Source organism: Vulpes vulpes, chromosome 7 (genome assembly GCF_048418805.1).
Source record: "Vulpes vulpes isolate BD-2025 chromosome 7, VulVul3, whole genome shotgun sequence".
NCBI classification, from domain to species: Eukaryota; Metazoa; Chordata; class Mammalia; order Carnivora; family Canidae; genus Vulpes; species Vulpes vulpes.
In genome coordinates, this window is record NC_132786.1 from 43,311,802 (window position 1) to 43,330,629 (window position 18,828).

Below are 18,828 nucleotides of genomic sequence, written 5' to 3' on the forward strand. Positions count from 1 at the left end.
GACATGTTCATATGACATAAATCATAGATCTAAGTTGTGGCCAAAGTATGGAGGATTTTGTCTTCTGTTTTGGCCATTTTGTCTTCTGTTCTTTATATAGACAGTGGGAAACTCAGACTTTGGAACACAAGATAGAATCTACAGTTGCTAATTGGGAACTTCAGTTGAAAAAGTGGATTGATACGGAATACAGAGTTTCAAGGCAAAATTAATTCATCCTCTTTGACTCCTCAGTACTCTTTGTCACATTTTCTTGTTTTCATCAGAGTATTTAAGATTATCAGAAATGTTGAGCATACTTTTATGAGGCCTCTCTTTGTCACTGGACTGTATTCTCCTTAATATAAGAGACCTTGCTCCTACATTAATTTTTGGTGGCACTAATGTATATTTGTGGAGTGAATTAATGAATGCATGAATGTATATTTAGTAGATTCTAGTGGGTCTGGGCTAGGTTACAACATTATGAGGGAAAGAAACTCAACATTATTCCTGTGCTACATCGTTCTGTAAAATATTATACACAGATGTAAGAATACTAAAATTTTATTGTTTTCTTCATATTTTTCAGAACAAAGCATTTTCATTTCTTAGAATATCATTGTCACAAGAAGGCCAGTTTTTGCTGATTTGCTTTTTCCCTTAGTTCCAGTTTTTTGAAGTTAAAATGTTCTTTTGTGTAAAAATACACTGGTTTTTAAAAACCGTGATGTTATCTGCGTAATGATTTTTTCTAAAGGTACCATTGTTCTCTTGAGGTTTATTAGTATGCAGAGATGTTCAGACCTACTTAATTGTTGGTGCCAATTCACTGTGTGGAGTGCTTCTTTAAAAATCAATGATAGATACTTGCTGGTAAAATTATATTCCATATGACAAAAATCAAATCAGATTTTAAGACTTATGCTGGTTTTTACTGTTTTTATTGTAGCAGTGAGGCATTGTTTTAAATAAAGGTGGGCAAAAGCTCTGTATTCTCCATGTATTCCTCTTATAAACAGAGCATGTTCCCATTTGTGTCATAGCTTCATTTTGCCATCATCTTAAGTCCTTTCCCTCCTTAGGCCTTTGTGTTTGCTCTTCGTGCTACCTGAAATGTTTATCTCCAGCTTGCTTAAGTGATGTGGGATTTGAGCTTCAGAGTCACTCTTACCTGAGAAACCTTTCATGATATCCCATCTACATAGATCCTCCATTATTTTCTGTAATACCATTCTCTGTATTATATTATTTTCTCAGTGTATGTTGTAGATTTTAATTGCTTATTTGGTGGCTTATTATATGTCTCTTTACTAAAATATCAACCTCATGAGAGCAGAGACCTTGAAGATTGCTTAGTTACTGCTATTAAGTGCTCAGTAAATAGTTTCTCAGTGAATTATAGTAAATTAAATCTTATTCAGCCACCAAAGCTTTAAAAGATTGTGTTCATTTTCATTGAACATATTCTGCATACTGAGCACAGTGCAGTCTTAAGCTGATCCTTACAATGTACTGTGGTCCAATAAAATGATGCCCTTGAGGTCTTTATACTAAATGACCTCGGATTATAGCCCTTTTCGTATTTAACCCTTTTAAATATGTTTTAATCATGGCAGTATTATGTGCTCCTTGTTAATAAAAAGAGCCTCAAGTGAACAACTACACTTTCTAGCCTTTGCACTCATCTGCGTGTATGGTTGGGCACAGGCAATCACTATTATTTCTTTGTATTTTCTTCCTCTGGTGACTTTTTTCTTCATATCTCTAAATGTTAGCCTTATAACAAAATTTTATAAAGCAAATGTAATCTTGATGTTTCTTGCTATAATAGATAAGGGTTTAATTCATCTCTCATTTCTTTCATCTCTCATTTTTATAGCTTTCTAGTTCTTTTATTATTGTAGCAGTAAGTAGCATCCTTCTGTTTCTTGTCCATGATCTATAGACGACGTCTCTTGATTCTCTAATTAGTCACATGAAGATTAGTAAGCACTAGTAAGCAACCCCCTCCCCCTGCCTCTTCCCCTTCCTTTTTTTACCTGTCAAATCCTGTTGACTGTCATCAAGAGTTGATAGCAATGGGACACCTGGGTGGCTAAGCGTTTTTGTTCCTGCTTTCGGTTCAGGGCGTGATCCTGGAGTCCGGGGATGGAGTCCCACATCGGGCTCCCTGCATGGGGCCTGCTTTTCCCTCTGCCTGTGTCTCTAACTCTCTCTCTGTTTCTCATGAATAAATAAATAAAATCTTTAAAATAAAAGTTGATAGCATTTACATTCTGTATTCAAATTAATCTTTCTCATTTCCAACTAGCCAAAAGTATGATACATTTTAGTTTTTGCATCTTGTTTAGAACTTTTACAGTCATTTTTCTTGTAGTGTTTCTGGTCCTAGTATGTCTTATATACTATGTATGGTCTTAGTATCTTCTATCTTTTACTGATTCTAATGATTGCTTAGGATCTTTTTATTTTAAAGCCCAATTAAAGTTATGTTCTAATTTGTACTTTGTTGCTTCTTCGTTGGATCAGTTTTCTTACACATCTTATATCCTGTATACCTTAACCAATTCTAGTTGCCCTTCTCCCTTTCTTAGATCTTTTCTCTTATACTCTCAGGTTTTCTCGTTTTTTTTTTTTTTTTTCATTCACATTCCCTTTCTATCAATTATATCTGAAAGTAAGTTCACATTCCTTACATTCAGAGAATGTGTTTATTTCAAACTTGTTTGGCTTGATACAGAATTCTACCTTGAAGTGGCATGCTCTCAAAACTCTGAAGGAATTGTTCTATTATCTGCCAATATCTAGTGTTGGTAATTACTAATCCAATCCCAATCTCATCGTTTGTCATTGTTACATATTTTTTTTCTCCGACCTTCTTTTTATCTATAACGATTGGAAATAACACAATATTGTCTCGGTGTTGGTCTTTTCTTATATCTGTTACTTAGAACCTGGAAATTATTTTAAGAGTCTCCTTTAATTGTATTATGCTTCCAGAAATATTTCCTCCATTCTCTCTCTTGTTTTTCTGGGTCTCCTCTGAAAGTTGGAATTTTTGGATTTGATCTCTAGGTCCCTTTCTCCCTCTTTTTCCCCAATATAGTCCAGCTGTGCCTTTTTTATTCTGTGAATTTTGTTTAACACTATCTTCTAATATTGGCATTTAATTTGAACAATCGTATTTTAAACTTTAAGTCCTCTTTTACTTTCTTTGTTCTTTTTTTCTATGGCACTATTCTCTGTGTATGCGCAGGTACGTGTGTGTGTGTGTGTGAGAGAGAGAGAAGAGTCTTGGAAGAAGCAGGCTGCCCTGGGCCCTGAGCATCCCTGCATGTTCTCCCTGGTTATGCCCAGAAGGCAGAGGCCTGACTGCTCTTTACCTGGGCAGTTTCTCAGGGGTGTGTGTCCAGTGAGAAGCCTTAAGGAATGAAGTAATGTATCCCATTGAACAAAGTACAGGCTGCTTTTCACTTACTATAAAAATAGTAAGTGCTTCATGCTCGGCTTTCTCCTCCTGTAACACAGTTAACTGTGTGTGCTGGCATTCACGAAGGCCCCAAGTGTCACCCATGAGACTTGGGGGCAAAGGGAACTGTTGTGAACAAACATGAAGTAATAAAGTCCTTTGTTCTGACCCAGCAGTCTCATCTTTTCTGCCAGCTTCCATGAAACAGTAACATGGTAGCTTGTTACCTTGTATGTATAAGATAAAATCTCATACCCTGCACAGTTCTTGAGAAATTCCTCTGGCTTTTTCTGAGTATATTAAAGTTTCTTTTTAATGTTTTTATACTTCTTTGAATTATGTTTCTTCTGGAGTCTACTTTGTTTAGGATTTTGTTTGACTTTTTAATTGTGTCAGGTTTTCCTCAGTCACATAGGTGATTTCTTTTTTTTTTTTTTTTTTTGATAGCCCAGTCACTTAGCAATAGAAAGGCGAACACTGGAACTGGTTGGGAGTGGGGCAAGAGTTTGGGTCTTTTATTCCAAATAAAGAAATTTAATTATGATCTCTGAGTACCATTTCTTATCTCCAGACTCTGCTGCTTCTTAATCCAGCCTTTTTCCTAACTCTTTACTGCACTGAAATCTCACTTTGTGATTGTACCTTCTTCTATCAGAATTTTTCCTCTAGCTTTCTGTTTTCCAGGTATTTCTTGAAATCTCTTTATCTTTTGCTGATTCTACTCCAAGTCTTTGTGTTATTATGAGATTATACATTTTTATCTCTTCCACTTTCAGGAGAGGGAGGAGATCAACTCCTTTCTCAATTATACAGAGGTAACACACTTTTTAAAGACATATTTTAATGATCACTTGTTGCTGCTTGTTTTTATAACTCTATTTACATCCTTCCTAGCAACGTCATGTCTCTGTTTCTACTCCAATCCTACACTTAAATATAAAGCTTTATTATCTGGAGAATCAACAAAATGTCCAATAGAGATTAATTCAAAACAGGTAATAACGTTCATAGAGGTGGGCTTATTTGTGGCATTTGGTTTAGCTATCAGAGAAATTTTTGCTTATTTTTACTAATTACCTTAGTAATTATGAGTGTAAATGCATTTTTAGATAAATGGCATATATAAAGATGCAGTACGACTTTGTTTACAATTTTTTAAATTCCTATTATTTTTTTCCCTCTGCTAAACTGAATTGCCCATATTCTTAAAAATTGCTTTGTGTCCTTTACCAAAAATCATTGGAAGATTTAAATTATATATATAGGGGATGCCACAAACCTCTACTAGAGTAAGAGTTGTCGATTATTTAAAGGGCCATGCCAGACTTTTGGGCCACATACTTTCTGTTACAATTACTCAACTCTGCCCTTAAATAGCACAATATCAGTCCTAGCAATATAAATGAATCAGTGTGGCTGTGGCACAGTAAGCCTTTATGAACAACAAAATATGAATCTTATATAATTTTCACATGTGATGTATGCAAGTTTTTTACAACCATATGAAAATATAAAATCAGTGCTCACAATCTGTACAGAAATTAGCTAACCCTCATGTTAGAATTACTGGTTTTATTAGCAGCTTTGTTAATGCTTGAGTACTGATATGTTTTTATTCTGCCCCATTCTCCTTATCAGGCAAGCTAATGAAGAATATCAAATACTGGCTAACTCCTGGCGCTATTCATCTGCCTTCTGCAACAAACTCTTCTTTAGTATGGTGGACTATGATGAGGGAACAGATGTTTTTCAACAGGTAAAAGAGTTACATCCTATTTGGCTAATATATTTAATATATTTGGTTATATAGTGGATACATTTAGTTGAATACAAATACAATTCATTGAATAAGTAAAGAAACACAAAATAGTTATAATAAATTCTGTGATGTGATTGAAATGATTTTAGCCAATGTTATCTTTACATTGCATAGTTTGTGCTGTTAGTATGGTAGACATATTTTAACTTTTACGTCATAGAGGAAATACATTTTTTCAAGCATATAGTGGTAGTTTACATGGATTGTCCTTAGTTCAGTATTTAACTGTAATGAGTTTAGGTGATATTTTGCACACATTTATGAAATTTTATGTAAATTCAGTGTAAGTTTTACTTAACCCTCTCTTCTTCCAATGTGACAGATATAAAGTATTAAGTATTTATTTAAAAGTGTTCTCTGTTACGGACTGAATTGTGTCCCTTTCAAACTCATATGTTGGAGCCATAACCTCAAAGTTACTGTATTTGGAGATAGAGGCTGTATGGAGATAATTAAGGTTAAATGAGATTATAAAATGAGACCCTAATCCAATAGGACTGGTGTCTTTATAAAAGGGCCACATAAGGACATCATATGAAGATAGCTATCTACAAATCAGTAAAAGAGGTCTCATCAGAGACCAGTTCTACCGGCACCTTAATCTTGGACTTCTGGCCTCCAGAACTGTGCAAAAACAAATGTTTATTTTTTAAGCTACCCAGTTTGTATTCTGTTACAGCAACTCAAGCAGACTAACACATTCTCATTTATTTACATAGTCTTGTCTGTAGAGCAAGATAATGAATTGTGGCATAAGGATGCTAGTTGTCATCAATTTTGTCATGGGTTGTGTCATCATCATTGCTACTATTAAGTGCACATGATCCAAGCACTCTTCGAAGTACTTAACGTATATGCTTTCATTTAGTTTTACAACAATCCAGTGAGAAAAATAATGTGATCTTCATTTCACAAATAAGGAAATTAAGGTATGAAGAGGTTACTTTTCTAAGTTTACAAAGTTAGTATAATACAGGGCTAGAGTTTGAGCTCAGCAGTCTGTCTCCCAGAGTTGTTGTTCTTATACTGTTACCTTATAGTGACTAATATTTTGTATTTATCACTACATGATTGGTGCCTTTCAAATGTAAAACTTACTGTAGTACCTGGCATTGATTACTTTGGTCTATTTTATTTTTCTTATATGTGACATTCTTTGGCTTAATACTTTACTAGACCATTGAAAAGCATTTAATTCTGTAAAGAATTTAGCTCATTAATTATAAATGGGCCATTAGTAAGTATTTTTGCTTACTTGTTTCCAGATCAATTATTCATTCCTCTTTGCCAGTTTCTAGTTAAATAAGAGAAACTTTTTTTTGCCTTCAATATCCTTTATTTTTGGTCTTTCCTGTTAGTGTTCTTCACTTATTTCTTCCCCTAGAACTTTATTTTGCCTTTTGAGATGTTTCTTTTTGTTCACCTGTTCAGCAATGTTATTGACTATCTATACTCTGTAGGTGCAATGGCTCGTGAGAAAGACATACATAATTCTGCCCCATAAAGAACTTACAGGTCAGGGAGCTGATAGTAATAACATCATAATAATAAAAAACACATACACATTTGTACAAACTTTCCTCAACTTACATTGGGGTTATATCCTGATAAAGCCATTGTAAGTTGAAAATATTGAAAGTCAAAATGCATTTAATACACCTACCTACTGAATATCATAGTTTAGCTTACTACACCTTAGTGTGCTCAGAATACTTAAAATAGTCTACAGTTGGACAAAATCATCTAACACAAAGCCTATTTCATATTAAAATACTGAGTATCTTTGTAATTTATTGAATATGGTAGTGAAAGTAAAAACAGAATGGTTGTATGGGTACAGAATGGTTGTCAGTGTAGCAGTTGTTTACCTTCATAATTGCATGGTTGACTGAGAGCAGTGGCTCAGGCCCTCGGCCAGCATCATGAGAGAGTATTGTACTGTGTATCACTAGCACACGAAAAGATCCGTGTTCAAAATTTGAAGTATAGTTTCTGATGAATGTGTATTACTTTGGCACCATTGTACAGTTGAAAAATTATAAGTTGAACTATCATAAGTCAGGGACTATCTGTAATTTCAAATGTTACAAAGAAAAATTATAGTACTATAAGAACCAAATATTATTTTACGTAATTTATAGGTCTCCATGGAATCTCAGGAGAATTGACCTTAGTGATTATCAGGTGAAGTGTTATTCCTTATATACTTGAATCCTCTCTGCCATATTAGGAAATGGTTATCCAGGTCCAGTCTTCTAGAGCAGAGGCTTCAAGCCCAAATATCCATCCTGGCCAGATTTGTAAACTAAATAAAAGAGCAGATTGGATTCACTTAGTTGCATTATGGTACATTCTTAACATATTAAACACATTAGTTCTTCACTTGCATAATTATATATCTTCTCTCCTATTTTATTAAAGTCTTTCTGAGTCTTTTTTTAAAATAAATCTTCAATGGAAATACTGCTATTTCATTTTTCTTCTAACTACTGTAAGAAATAAAATCAGCAAAGCACTATGGAGCTGACTGTTGGTCTCATTGTTGAGGAAACCGTATGGTGTGGATGAGGACTCCAGCAAGCTGGAACAGACAGACTTGACCCAGAGGGCTATAGCTTGTTCCAGCTATGGTTAGCAAACGCAGGCCAAATGTAGCTAGACCTGTTTTTTCAGGAGGAAATCCAAATATGAATTTTTATATGAAATTTTTCTATCTTAAAAATTTGGGCAACAAATTCAAACTTTGTGTGCTGACTACTGACTATATAGGCTCCAGTGTATAGCCATGTAGATACATCGTTAAATATAATCTTTTGAATTCTTTTGTATGCTTTATACATAAGTTTATTTTTTTAAGTTTGACATGGATATGAAAGTTGACATCAAGATTGTTTTTAGTTGAAAAATTTCCTCAGGTTAATTTAGATTCAGCAGAATTCTGAATATAGAACTGCTTTGTCTTTTCTAAAACCTAGCCCCTGGCTTAGCAATAAGAGTTACTTTAAAATGCATAAAAGTTGTAGCAGTTAGTGGTTTTTATGGGGAATTATAATGTACAAAAGTAGGGAAGTACATGTTTTATTGAGAGCTACTAAAAGATTTTTAATGCTGTGTTTCTTTTCTAACTATTGAACCACATTTTGTTGAACTGCTCTTTCTAAACTGACATTTTAAAACATTGTGCTTTCTGAAGATAATATGAATTCTTAAACTTGATGACTCCTGACTTACTGGGGACTTGTGGGGAAAATAATTTCAATTATATGTGATTTCCATGTAATGGTTGAAGCTAAGCGAATGATGACAGACCAACCAGTTAATGATGGTGGTGTGCTAGAAGCAGGTCTGGACTAGCAGCAAGATCTGTATTGTACCATGCTTTGTGTGGCCTTGAGGAATTTGTACATTTTAATTAAGGCACAAGCTTCGAATTATAGGATTTCTTTTTTAACTCTAAAATTTTTAGGTATTAAACCTTATTAGGAATTTTCTGATCTAATGCAGAGACTTTTTACTTGTAATATGTTATTTACATGTTGGCTATAGCTATTTCTTTTGCACCCATCATGGAAACATACATGAACAAAGTCTGGAGTAGGCAAAACCACAGAGAAGAAAGTAGCTGGTGACCATGTGTTTCATTATCTTTAATCAGCCTTGCTATTGTCCATAACATGCAAGCCCACTGTGGGTACTGCTGTATCTTTACTTTGATGTCAACTGCAATGACAATTTTTGCTTTGATTTTGCTTTACATTCTCAGTATTGGGAAATTCAGAGCTACGTTGCGAGGCAAGGCCAAAAATCTGTTGGCCTTTATTTGAGACAGTTATCATAATGCCTGGGCAGCAAGAATTTAATTTATATAATTTTTGTAGTTTGCTACTCAATGCAAATTAACCTAACATTTGTTTTAGGTATTCTATTCTTGATAAGCATCATTTATCTTTTTTTTTTTTAAGATTGTATTTATTTATTCATGAGAGACACAGAGATAGAGGCAGAGACATAGGCAGAGGGAGAAGCAGACTCCATGCAGGGAGCCCGATGTGGGACTCGATCCTGAGACTCCAAGATCACCTCCTGAGCCGAAGGCAGTCGCTTAACCGCTGAGCCACCCAGGCGTCCCAAGGGCCATTTATCTTAAAGTAGCACTGTATTCAATATACTTCAAAAGGAATTACCTGTAGAAAATAATTTTGAGATATAACCATCTTAAGACAGTTGAATCAACAGAGAAGTTGAACAGAAAAAGACATCATTGTGGATTTCTCCCATAACCTGGTAAATGCAGGTTGCTTAGAATAGAAATCTTGGTTTCTGATATAATCATCATTTTTAACTTTAAATAGAGAATTTAATAATCTAACATTAATTCTGTTATGCATTTATATTTTTCAACAAGTGCCAGTATTTTAATAACTGCTTAAGTGAAATAGTATGTTACATGTGAAGGTTCAGAGAACTTAGCCAAATTCACAAGTTCTCTTTCCATCAATAGCATGTTACAGTGAATAAACACAATGATTAAGCTCTGGAAAGCCACTTGGATTTTCTTAGTAAGTGCTATATTTTGAAAATTCATGCAGGAAGAAAACCATAAAATTTTAGATTAATGTTCTACAAAGATTGTGGGATATTATGTATTTTTTTATCTTATGTTTTACAGCTCAACATGAATTCTGCTCCTACGTTCATGCATTTTCCTCCAAAAGGCAGACCCAAGAGAGCTGATACTTTTGACCTTCAAAGAATTGGATTTGCCGCTGAACAACTAGCAAAGTGGATTGCTGACAGAACGGATGTTCATGTATGTTTTTATTCCCTACAGTGTTAATAATAGGCTAATTAGTTTGGTTTGTTACAGCACTGTAGTAAGGCCACAGGATTCTTAAAATTACTCTATAAAACGTTTTCCCTTACCTAGAGAAAACTGTCTGATAGCTGTAAGCTGAACTTTGACTGAATTAGGTGAATTTAAATGGTTTTTAGAATAATGGTACATTGATATTTTAAGAACCATTAAAAAGTGCATGAGTTAGGCACAAAGTAATTTCAGAGGCTAAAATAGATATGGAATATTGTTCAAAGGTATTAGTAAAGAAATTCTAATTAAAAAGATGTGTAATTTTTATTTAGCTTTTGGGCAAATAAAAATGATATAATACTTTTCATGAGCCATGTGAGAAAATACTCTCATATACTGTTCTTGGGACTGTGGAATAACTGATTCTAAGTGTGTGTAATGTAATTTAACCTTAACAATCAATTCTGCTTCTAAAATTTAACCTAAGGATATAATTTGAATTACATTCAAATATGTAACAATAGAAAAATTTTTTAAATAACATTCATTGTAATGGGAAAAAATTGGAAATAAGTGAAATGTCTAAAAATAGGAAACTACTTCAATGTACTGTAACATAGGCAACAATGATCTGCAAGTATATTTGACATAGAAAGAAGCTCAAGGAATAGATTAGAAAAATAGTATTTATAGTATGATCTAGAATTTAGTTATGAAGCATAAATATGAGTGTAGATACGTGGACAGTTTATTCAGGAAGTAAACAAACCAGAATCTTGGTGGTAGTTAATGTCTATGTGGAGAGCTTAAGGCTACTTTATTCCCTAATCTCACCAGAATTTTTTGTAGTGAACAGTTATAACCAGGAATTTTAAAGTACATTTGTCCTAGAATATGTAATTTTACCATAAGGTGTAAACACACTTATTCATGCATTTTCTTACTTTTCTGACATAATGTTTCAGGCTTATCTACCTAATCTGCCCTGTGTGGCACTCAATTACCCATCTTGGTTCCTTTTAGTGAGAAATATTAGAACCAAGATCTTTATATACTTTGAAATCGTGATTTCATACCAATGCCATCTAGTTTTAAAAAATAGCTTTTATATTTTAGTGGATACCATCAAGAAAATGGAAAAACAACCCATAGAAGGGGAGAAAATATATTTACAAATCATTTTTTGATAAAGAACTTATATCTAGTATGTATATAGAAATCTTATAAGTCAATAATAAAAGAAAAACCCAATTAAAAATGGACAAAGAATCTGAATAGACATTTCTTTAGGGAAAATGTACTAATACAGGTGGTTAATAAGTACATGAAAAGATGCTCAGCATCATTAATCATTAGGAACATGCAAATCAAACCTACAGTGAATTAGTATCCCATACCCATTACGTTGGCTGGAATCAATGAGTGAGACAATATATTGTCAAGGAAATGGAGAAATCAGAATTCTCATGTACTAGCAATGGGAATGTAAAATGGTACAGCCATTTTGGAAAACATCCTGGCAATCCTGAAATCAAGAAACAGTGTTACTATATAGCCCAGCAAGTCTACTCTTAGGTATATACCCATGATAAATGAGAACATGTGCCTGCACAAATACTTGTACAAGAATGTTTATAGCAGCAGCATTCACAATAGCCACAAGGTGTAAACAACCCAAATGCCTATTGACTGATAAACAGATATCAAATTGTGCTGTATCTATACAATGAAATGTTCAGGCATAAAAAAGAAATGAAAAAAGAAACATGCTATAACAAGAAGGTTGACAACATCATGCTAAGTGGAAGAAGCCAGTTACAGAAGACCACATATTATATGAAAAGTTCAGTAAAAGGGAAATCTGTCCAGTTAGAGTAGATTCATGGCTGTTTAGGGTTGGAGGGTGAGGGGTTTAAGAGGGGGATTGCTGAAAGATTTCCTTTTGACATGATTGGAATGTTTTGATGCTGACTTTGGTGATGGTTACACAACCCTGTGGATATGATAAAAACCATTGGATTGTATACCAGGTGAATTTTCAGTTGGTGTGCATGTTATGTCAGTAAAGATGTTTAAAAAATGTTAAAATGTTAAAGATGTTAAAATGTCCCAATTTTAAATAATAAATATATTATATCCCTAACTCATCCCCTTATACTAGATGATCCCATATTTCATAGGTGAAACACAGCAGTTCTGGATTAAATATAAGTTATGGGGATGCCTGAGTGGCTCAGTGGTTGAGGGTCTCCCTTCAGCAGGTTGTGATTCTGGGGTCCTGGGGTCGTGTTCACTGGACCCCAATGACATGCTAGGTAATACAGCAATTAGAGAACTAGACATAGTTCCTGCAGAGGATCGGGGGAACAGTTCATATAGATGCCAATCAAACAAAACACAGGATTATGGGCTCCAGGAGTAGCAACAAGAGGGAATATTTGCATTTCCATTCCTAATTTCAGTTGACTGTAAGGGCAGTCCCACACCGGGCTCCCTGCATGGAGGCTGCTTCTCCCTCTGCCTCTCTCTCCCTCTGTCTCTGCCTCTCTCTCTCTCTCTCTCTCTCTCTCCCCCCTCCCTCTTTCTCTCATGAATAAATAAATAAAATCTTTAAAAAATAAATATAAGTTATATGTGTGTATGTTAACTGTTCACCTACAGCATAGCCATGATGTTGGAAGCCATTTGTTTTTGATTTGTAAAGAGCTAAAGCAGTGTTAGTTCCACAAATGAAAAAAGTAGAGTGACAATTTTCTAGAGCTTTGGTATTAATAATTGGAAGGACTGGAATATGATCAAGAGGAAAAACACTTTTACTTTTATTCAACTCTTAAAATTTTCATTTTGCATGTTTGCAGATTCGAGTCTTCAGACCACCCAACTATTCCGGCACCATTGCTTTGGCCCTGTTAGTGTCACTTGTTGGCGGTTTGCTCTATTTAAGAAGGAACAACTTGGAATTCATCTATAATAAGACTGGTTGGGCCATGGTATCTCTGGTATGTTATTATACTATACTTTTTCACCTTATTTCTTTGTGAATAGTACAAGTTGTATGGTTGTTGATTTTCAACAAAGGTCTCAATTCAGTGAGAAAAGAATAGTGTTCAACAAATTGTGTTGGAACATACTTTTAGGTAAATAAATAATGAACCACAAAACTGGAGCACACACCACATATAAAAATTACTCATGGTCCCATATGTAAAACTAAAATTCTAAACCTTTCAGAAGAATACAGAGTCTTTACAACACAAACATTAAGCATGGAAGAAAAAATAATAAATTGGACCTAATCAAGATTAAAATATTTACTCTTCAAAAGAATCCATAGACTCAGAAAATAATTAGAAAATATATGTGTATGGGGCATATATCCAGAATATATGAAGAGTTATTGCTACCTAGAAGATAGAAATTATGTTGTGTGTTTTTTTTTTTGTTGTTGTTGTTTTTTTAATAGTCTATTTAGGGCAGCCCGGGTGGCTCCATGGTTTAGTGCCGCCCTCAGCCGATCCTGGAGACCCAGGATCGAGTCCCACGTCAGACTCCCTGTGTGAAGCCTGCTTCTCCCTCTGCCTGTGTCTCTGCGTCTCTCTCTCTCTCTCTCTTTCTGTCTCTGTCTCTCATGAATGAATAAATAAAATCTTAAAAAAAATAGTCTGCTTATAGGTAAGATGGCATATATACATACTAATATTTCTCTTCCACTGACAGAACTATAAATCTGGAGTCAGGATCTGAGGACTCAGCTCCTCAGGTATTTGGTGTTTCTAAAAAGTCAAGGTCAGCAGGTAGATCAGATAATACCCACATTCGAGATGACATTTAATTAGTAAATAAAAAATTTTCAACCTTCTATATCTCTAGTATTGGTTTTCCTTAACTTGAATTTGGGCAGTTTGGAGCAGACAGGTAGCTAGAAGATACCTCTAGTTCTGTCTCGAGACTAGAAGAGATTCTTGTGTTTTTTTTTTTTTTCTTCTATTTTCTTGTACTGCAATCCTTGGGCAATACTGTGGCAGAACAGTGGAGGCAGGGAAACTGTAGGAGCCAGACTCTTAAGGACAGGAACTTTTCTCACCATGTCAAAATTTATAGAACTGTATACCAAAAGGGTAAAAAAAAAAAAAAAAACACAGTCAATTTTACTGTTTAATAATTCAGAAAATAAATAGGCAAATATTTGAAGTGATGCCTGACTAAAGAGCATTAGAAAAAGGACAAAAAGCCCATTAGTCGTTCAACATGCAAAGTTACATGGTAGTGAACCTAGATCTTCTGGCTTGGATGTCTTGTGGTCCAATGAAAGCTTCTCTTCTATATACTGACATATATCCTGTAAGCCACTTAAGGCAAAGTGACAGGGCCCTGTTAAAGAAAATATTGAACTTAGAAGCCTCCAGTTTATGGTTGGTGATTGATTGATTGAGATACTCCTAGGCAAAAATCCATGTTCTACACCATGGGGATAAATAAATTAAAGAGGTTATGGTCTTCCACTACTGGCTATTCAATAGCCATTCTTAATCTCTCCATAATTTGAGACTTTGCAAAGTGGTTAAGAGCTTGAAAAATATGAAAGGCCCTTGTGGGGTCTTCTATAGAGACCAAGATATCAATGTTGTAAAGTAAGGTATACATTGAAAGAAAGGAGAAGAGGCCTGGTTAAACATGTAGCAGAAATAAGTACCTTTTAGGGGAATTGCTGCATTGAGATCCTACACTGCTGAGTAAAACAATAGGCTGGTTTTGTATCCTGAATCTTTATTGCAATTGTTTAGTAATTCTAATAGGTTTTTAGGGCATTCCAGGGATTTCTGTATATAAGATCATATCATCTACAATTTTACTTTTCCCTATCTGATTTGGACGCCTGTTATTTCTTTTTCTTGCCTAATTGCTTTGGCTAGGCCTTCCATTATAATGTTGAACCGGAATGATGATAATATCCATTATCATCCATATCCATAATATCTGTTATCATCCATTATCCATAATATCCATTATCCATAATATCCATTATCCATTGTTTTGGCTAGGACTTCCATTATAATGTTGAACAGGAATGATGTCTTGTCCTGACCTGAGAGACCTCCCAGCCTATCATGATTGAGTAAGGTGTTACCTGTGGGATTGTCAAATAGGGTTTTTACTATGTTGAGCTGCATTTCTTCTATATCCAATTTATTGAGAGTTTTTCTCATGAAAGGAAATTGAATTTTGTGAAACGCTTTTTCTGGATTTATAGATATGATTATATATGATTGATTTTCATCTTTCATCCTATTACTGTAGTGTATCACATATATTGTTTTATCTTTATTGAACCCTCTTTGCATACCAGGAATAAATCCCTCTTAAACATGGTGTATAACCTTTTGAATATGCTATTGAATTTTGAGAATTTTTACATTTGTATTTATTCATCAAGAATATTTATCTGTAGTTTTCTTCTAGTGTCCTTATCAGGACTATCAGGACACTTGGTTATCCAGGTAATGCTGGCATCATAAAATGAGTTTGGGAGAATTTGAGAAAGATTGATATTCTTTAAATTTTGGTGGACTTCACTAGGTAACTGTCTGGTCCTGGGCTTTTCTTTTTTGGGAGATTTTCTTCCTGATTCAATCTTCTTACTTGTTACTGGTTTGCTCCAATTTTCTATTTCTTCATGATTCAGTCTTAGTAGAAAATCCTAGTATTTCTAGGAATTGTCCTCTTTCTTTTAGGCTATCAAATTTCTTGTTGTATACTTGTTAATAATAGTCTCATAATCTTTTGTATTTCTGTGGTATGAGTTGTAATTTCCCTTTTGCTTCTCATTTTATCCATTTGAGTTTTTTCTCATTCTAGATAATGGTTTGTCAATTTTATCTTTTTAAGAAACTTTTTCTTTGTTTCATTGATCTTTTCTGTGACTTTTCCAGTTTTTATTTCTGCTCTAATCTTTGTTGTTTCCTTCCTTTTGCAAGTTTTTGGCTTTTTTTTCCTACTTCCTTGAAATACAAAATTAGATTATTTCAGATATTCTTTTTTTCTTTTTCTTTTTTTTTTTTTCAAGAGTGTTTTATTTTTTTTTTAAATTTTTATTTATTTATTTATGATAGTCACACAGAGAGACAGAGAGAGAGGCAGAGACACAGGCAGAGGGAGAAGCAGGCTCCATGCACCGGGAGCCCGACGTGGGATTCGATCCCGGGTCTCCAGGATCGCGCCCTGGGCCAAAGGCAGGCGCTAAGCCGCTGTGCCACCCAGGGATCCCTCTTTTTTTCTTAATAGAAGCATTTATTACAGAAAGTTACCTGTTAGTACTACTTTTGTTTCATCTGGTAAGTTTTAGTATATTATTTCCATTTCTTTTGTTTCACAATATTTTATTTCTTCTTTAATTTATTGGTTGTTTGGGAATGTGTTCTCTAGCATATTTATGAGTTTTCTAGTTTCCTGCCATTGCATTTGAAGAGATACTTGGCATAATTTCAATCATAAAAGAGCTAAGACTTGTTTTGTGACCCAAAATATGATCTGTCCCATAGAATGTTCATTGTACACTTAAGAGTGTATTTTGGGGGAATCCCTGGGTGGCTTAGTGGTTTAGCACCTGCCTTTGGCCCAGGGCGCGATCCTGGAGTCCCAGGATCGAGTCCCACGTCGGGCTCCCGGCATAGAACCTGCTTCTCCCTCCTCCTGTGTCTCTGCCTTTCTCTCTCTCTCTCTCTCTCTCTCTCTCTCTGTGTCTATCATGAATAAATAAATCTTTTAAAAAAAATTAAAAAATATGTATTTTGTTGCTTTTGAATGGAATGTTCACTGTATGTTAAGTCTACTGAACTAAAGCGTAATTCAAGCCCACTATTTTCTTATTGATTGTCTGGATGAGTTATCTATTGTTGAAATTGGGGTATTGAAGTCCTTAATTACTATATTGCTGAGTTTTTTCTACCCTCAGATATGTTAGTGTTATCTTAATATATAAAGGTGCTGTGATATAGTCATATATATTTACAACTGTTATATATTTTGGATGAATTGACTTATGTATCATTATATAAAAACCCTATTTATCTCTTGACCAATTTTACTTCAAGTCTATTTTTTTCTGATGTGTACATAGCTACCCTTTTCTCTATCTTCTTTCCATTTCTGTGGGATATCTTTTTCCACACTTCTCTTTGAAATTATTTGTCTCCTTGAAGCTGAAATGTCTATAGTTAAGTCTTTTTATCCATATATCCACTCTGTACCTTTTGAGTGGATAATTTAATCCATTTACATTTAAAGTGATTATTGATAGGTAAGGACTTATTAATGCCATCTTAATTTCTGCTGCCAGGGGGCTTGGGGTTTTATTTTTTTAGCAGGAGAGGGTGGGGGGCATTTTGTCACTTTGCCTCAGTTGAGCATCTAGGAATTATTAGAACTGTGAAGCTTTCTCAGTGCACTTTGAATCTGGAAAACAATCCAAACAGACTCATGGGACACAAGTCTGGGAGTTGGGACATGTCCCTTCTGTCCAGAAGTTGTTACGTATAGGAAACAAAACCCAGATTCAGAACAATAAAATAAATTCCATACTCCCCACCTAGAAAAAAAAAAAATCCATATATAAAAGGATACTGCCAGCTGTTTCTGGCTGCTTTTTATTCCTTTTTAAATTTATTATTTTTACAGTGTAAAATAATTTCTTCTTTGTGTAATTTGCTTTGCAGTTACCATGAGGCTTACATCTTACAAAATAATAGTCTATTTTACACTGATAATTTAACTTCAGCAGCATACTAAAACTGCCTTTTACTTCTTGTTCCCTCTGAGGGGGAACTCAGCTTTTCATACCTTCTCTTGATCCTGCAGAACTAGGCTGGGTGCTGAATGCTCTGGTTTATGTCCTTTCCTCTCATCCTGCAGAGTTGGGTTGGCTTTCTGCATTTTCCCAATTGTTATCTGAAAGGCCTACAAATTGCCTTTGGAGTGTGCACAGGGGACAGCCACAGGATAGAAGGGTGTATAGATGAGGCTCATGGATATTGAGGGTGCCTATGGGCCAGCTGGGGGGAATCCACAGTTGAAGTCTCTTCAGCTCTTAGGCAGGCTTCCTGATGGATTCCATGAAGTGGTTAGTAGAGTCTACATTCTTTTGATGTGTTCCATTCTGAGGCCTGACTGCTATTCTCCCCATCAGTTCTTTGCCCCCTAGTTGTACACTGTATGAGTTAGTATTCTGGGCGGTGTAAGAATTGTGTGTTTTTGTCAGTATTCCACACAGCTGAGGAAGCTGGGTGCTCACTAAGACACTCTCATTTTCTCCATATGAGAGATCACAGGAGAAGTTCTTTCTGGGCACTGAGCTGTACCCCTGGGGGGAAGTGACGTAGGCAACTAAAATTCTTAAACTGTCTTCAGTGCATCCATTATTTATTCATTTTTATCATTGATCCAGTGGTGCTCTGGCATGTCTTCGTTGGACTCAACTTCCACAAAGACACTGTTGTCATAGGGGATTGTCTAAATCAGTGTTTTTTTAGAGAGAAAATGGTAGAATGTTCTTATTCTGCCCTGATGATATTGCTTACACATAAGCAAAACAATAGTTCTTAAAAAGTCAGTACTCAATTTTATTACACATAGAAAGCAAGTTTCTTAGAAAATATCAATTGAAATTATATCAGGAAGAAAAATAAATTCATAGTAAACAAATAATCATTAATTAAATTTAACATTTGCAAATAACCCTTGAAAAGTGAATAATTC

General features: G+C 34.7%; 1 protein-coding gene across 10 annotated transcripts in view; it reads left to right on the plus strand.

The window, feature by feature from the left end:
• The window catches only part of TUSC3 (tumor suppressor candidate 3), a 222,712-nt gene that overhangs the window by 110,077 nt on the left and 93,807 nt on the right, over positions 1-18,828 (plus strand). For all 10 annotated transcript variants that reach the window (XR_012002579.1, XR_012002578.1, XR_012002581.1 and 7 more), the window contains exons 3-5: positions 5,090-5,207; positions 9,940-10,080; positions 12,936-13,076. Coding sequence is in view for 4 of the 10 variants with exons in the window: in XM_025984580.2 (XP_025840365.1) it covers positions 5,090-5,207; positions 9,940-10,080; positions 12,936-13,076 (400 nt within the window). In the remaining 6 variants the exon portion in view is untranslated. The remainder of the gene's footprint in view (positions 1-5,089; positions 5,208-9,939; positions 10,081-12,935; positions 13,077-18,828) is intronic.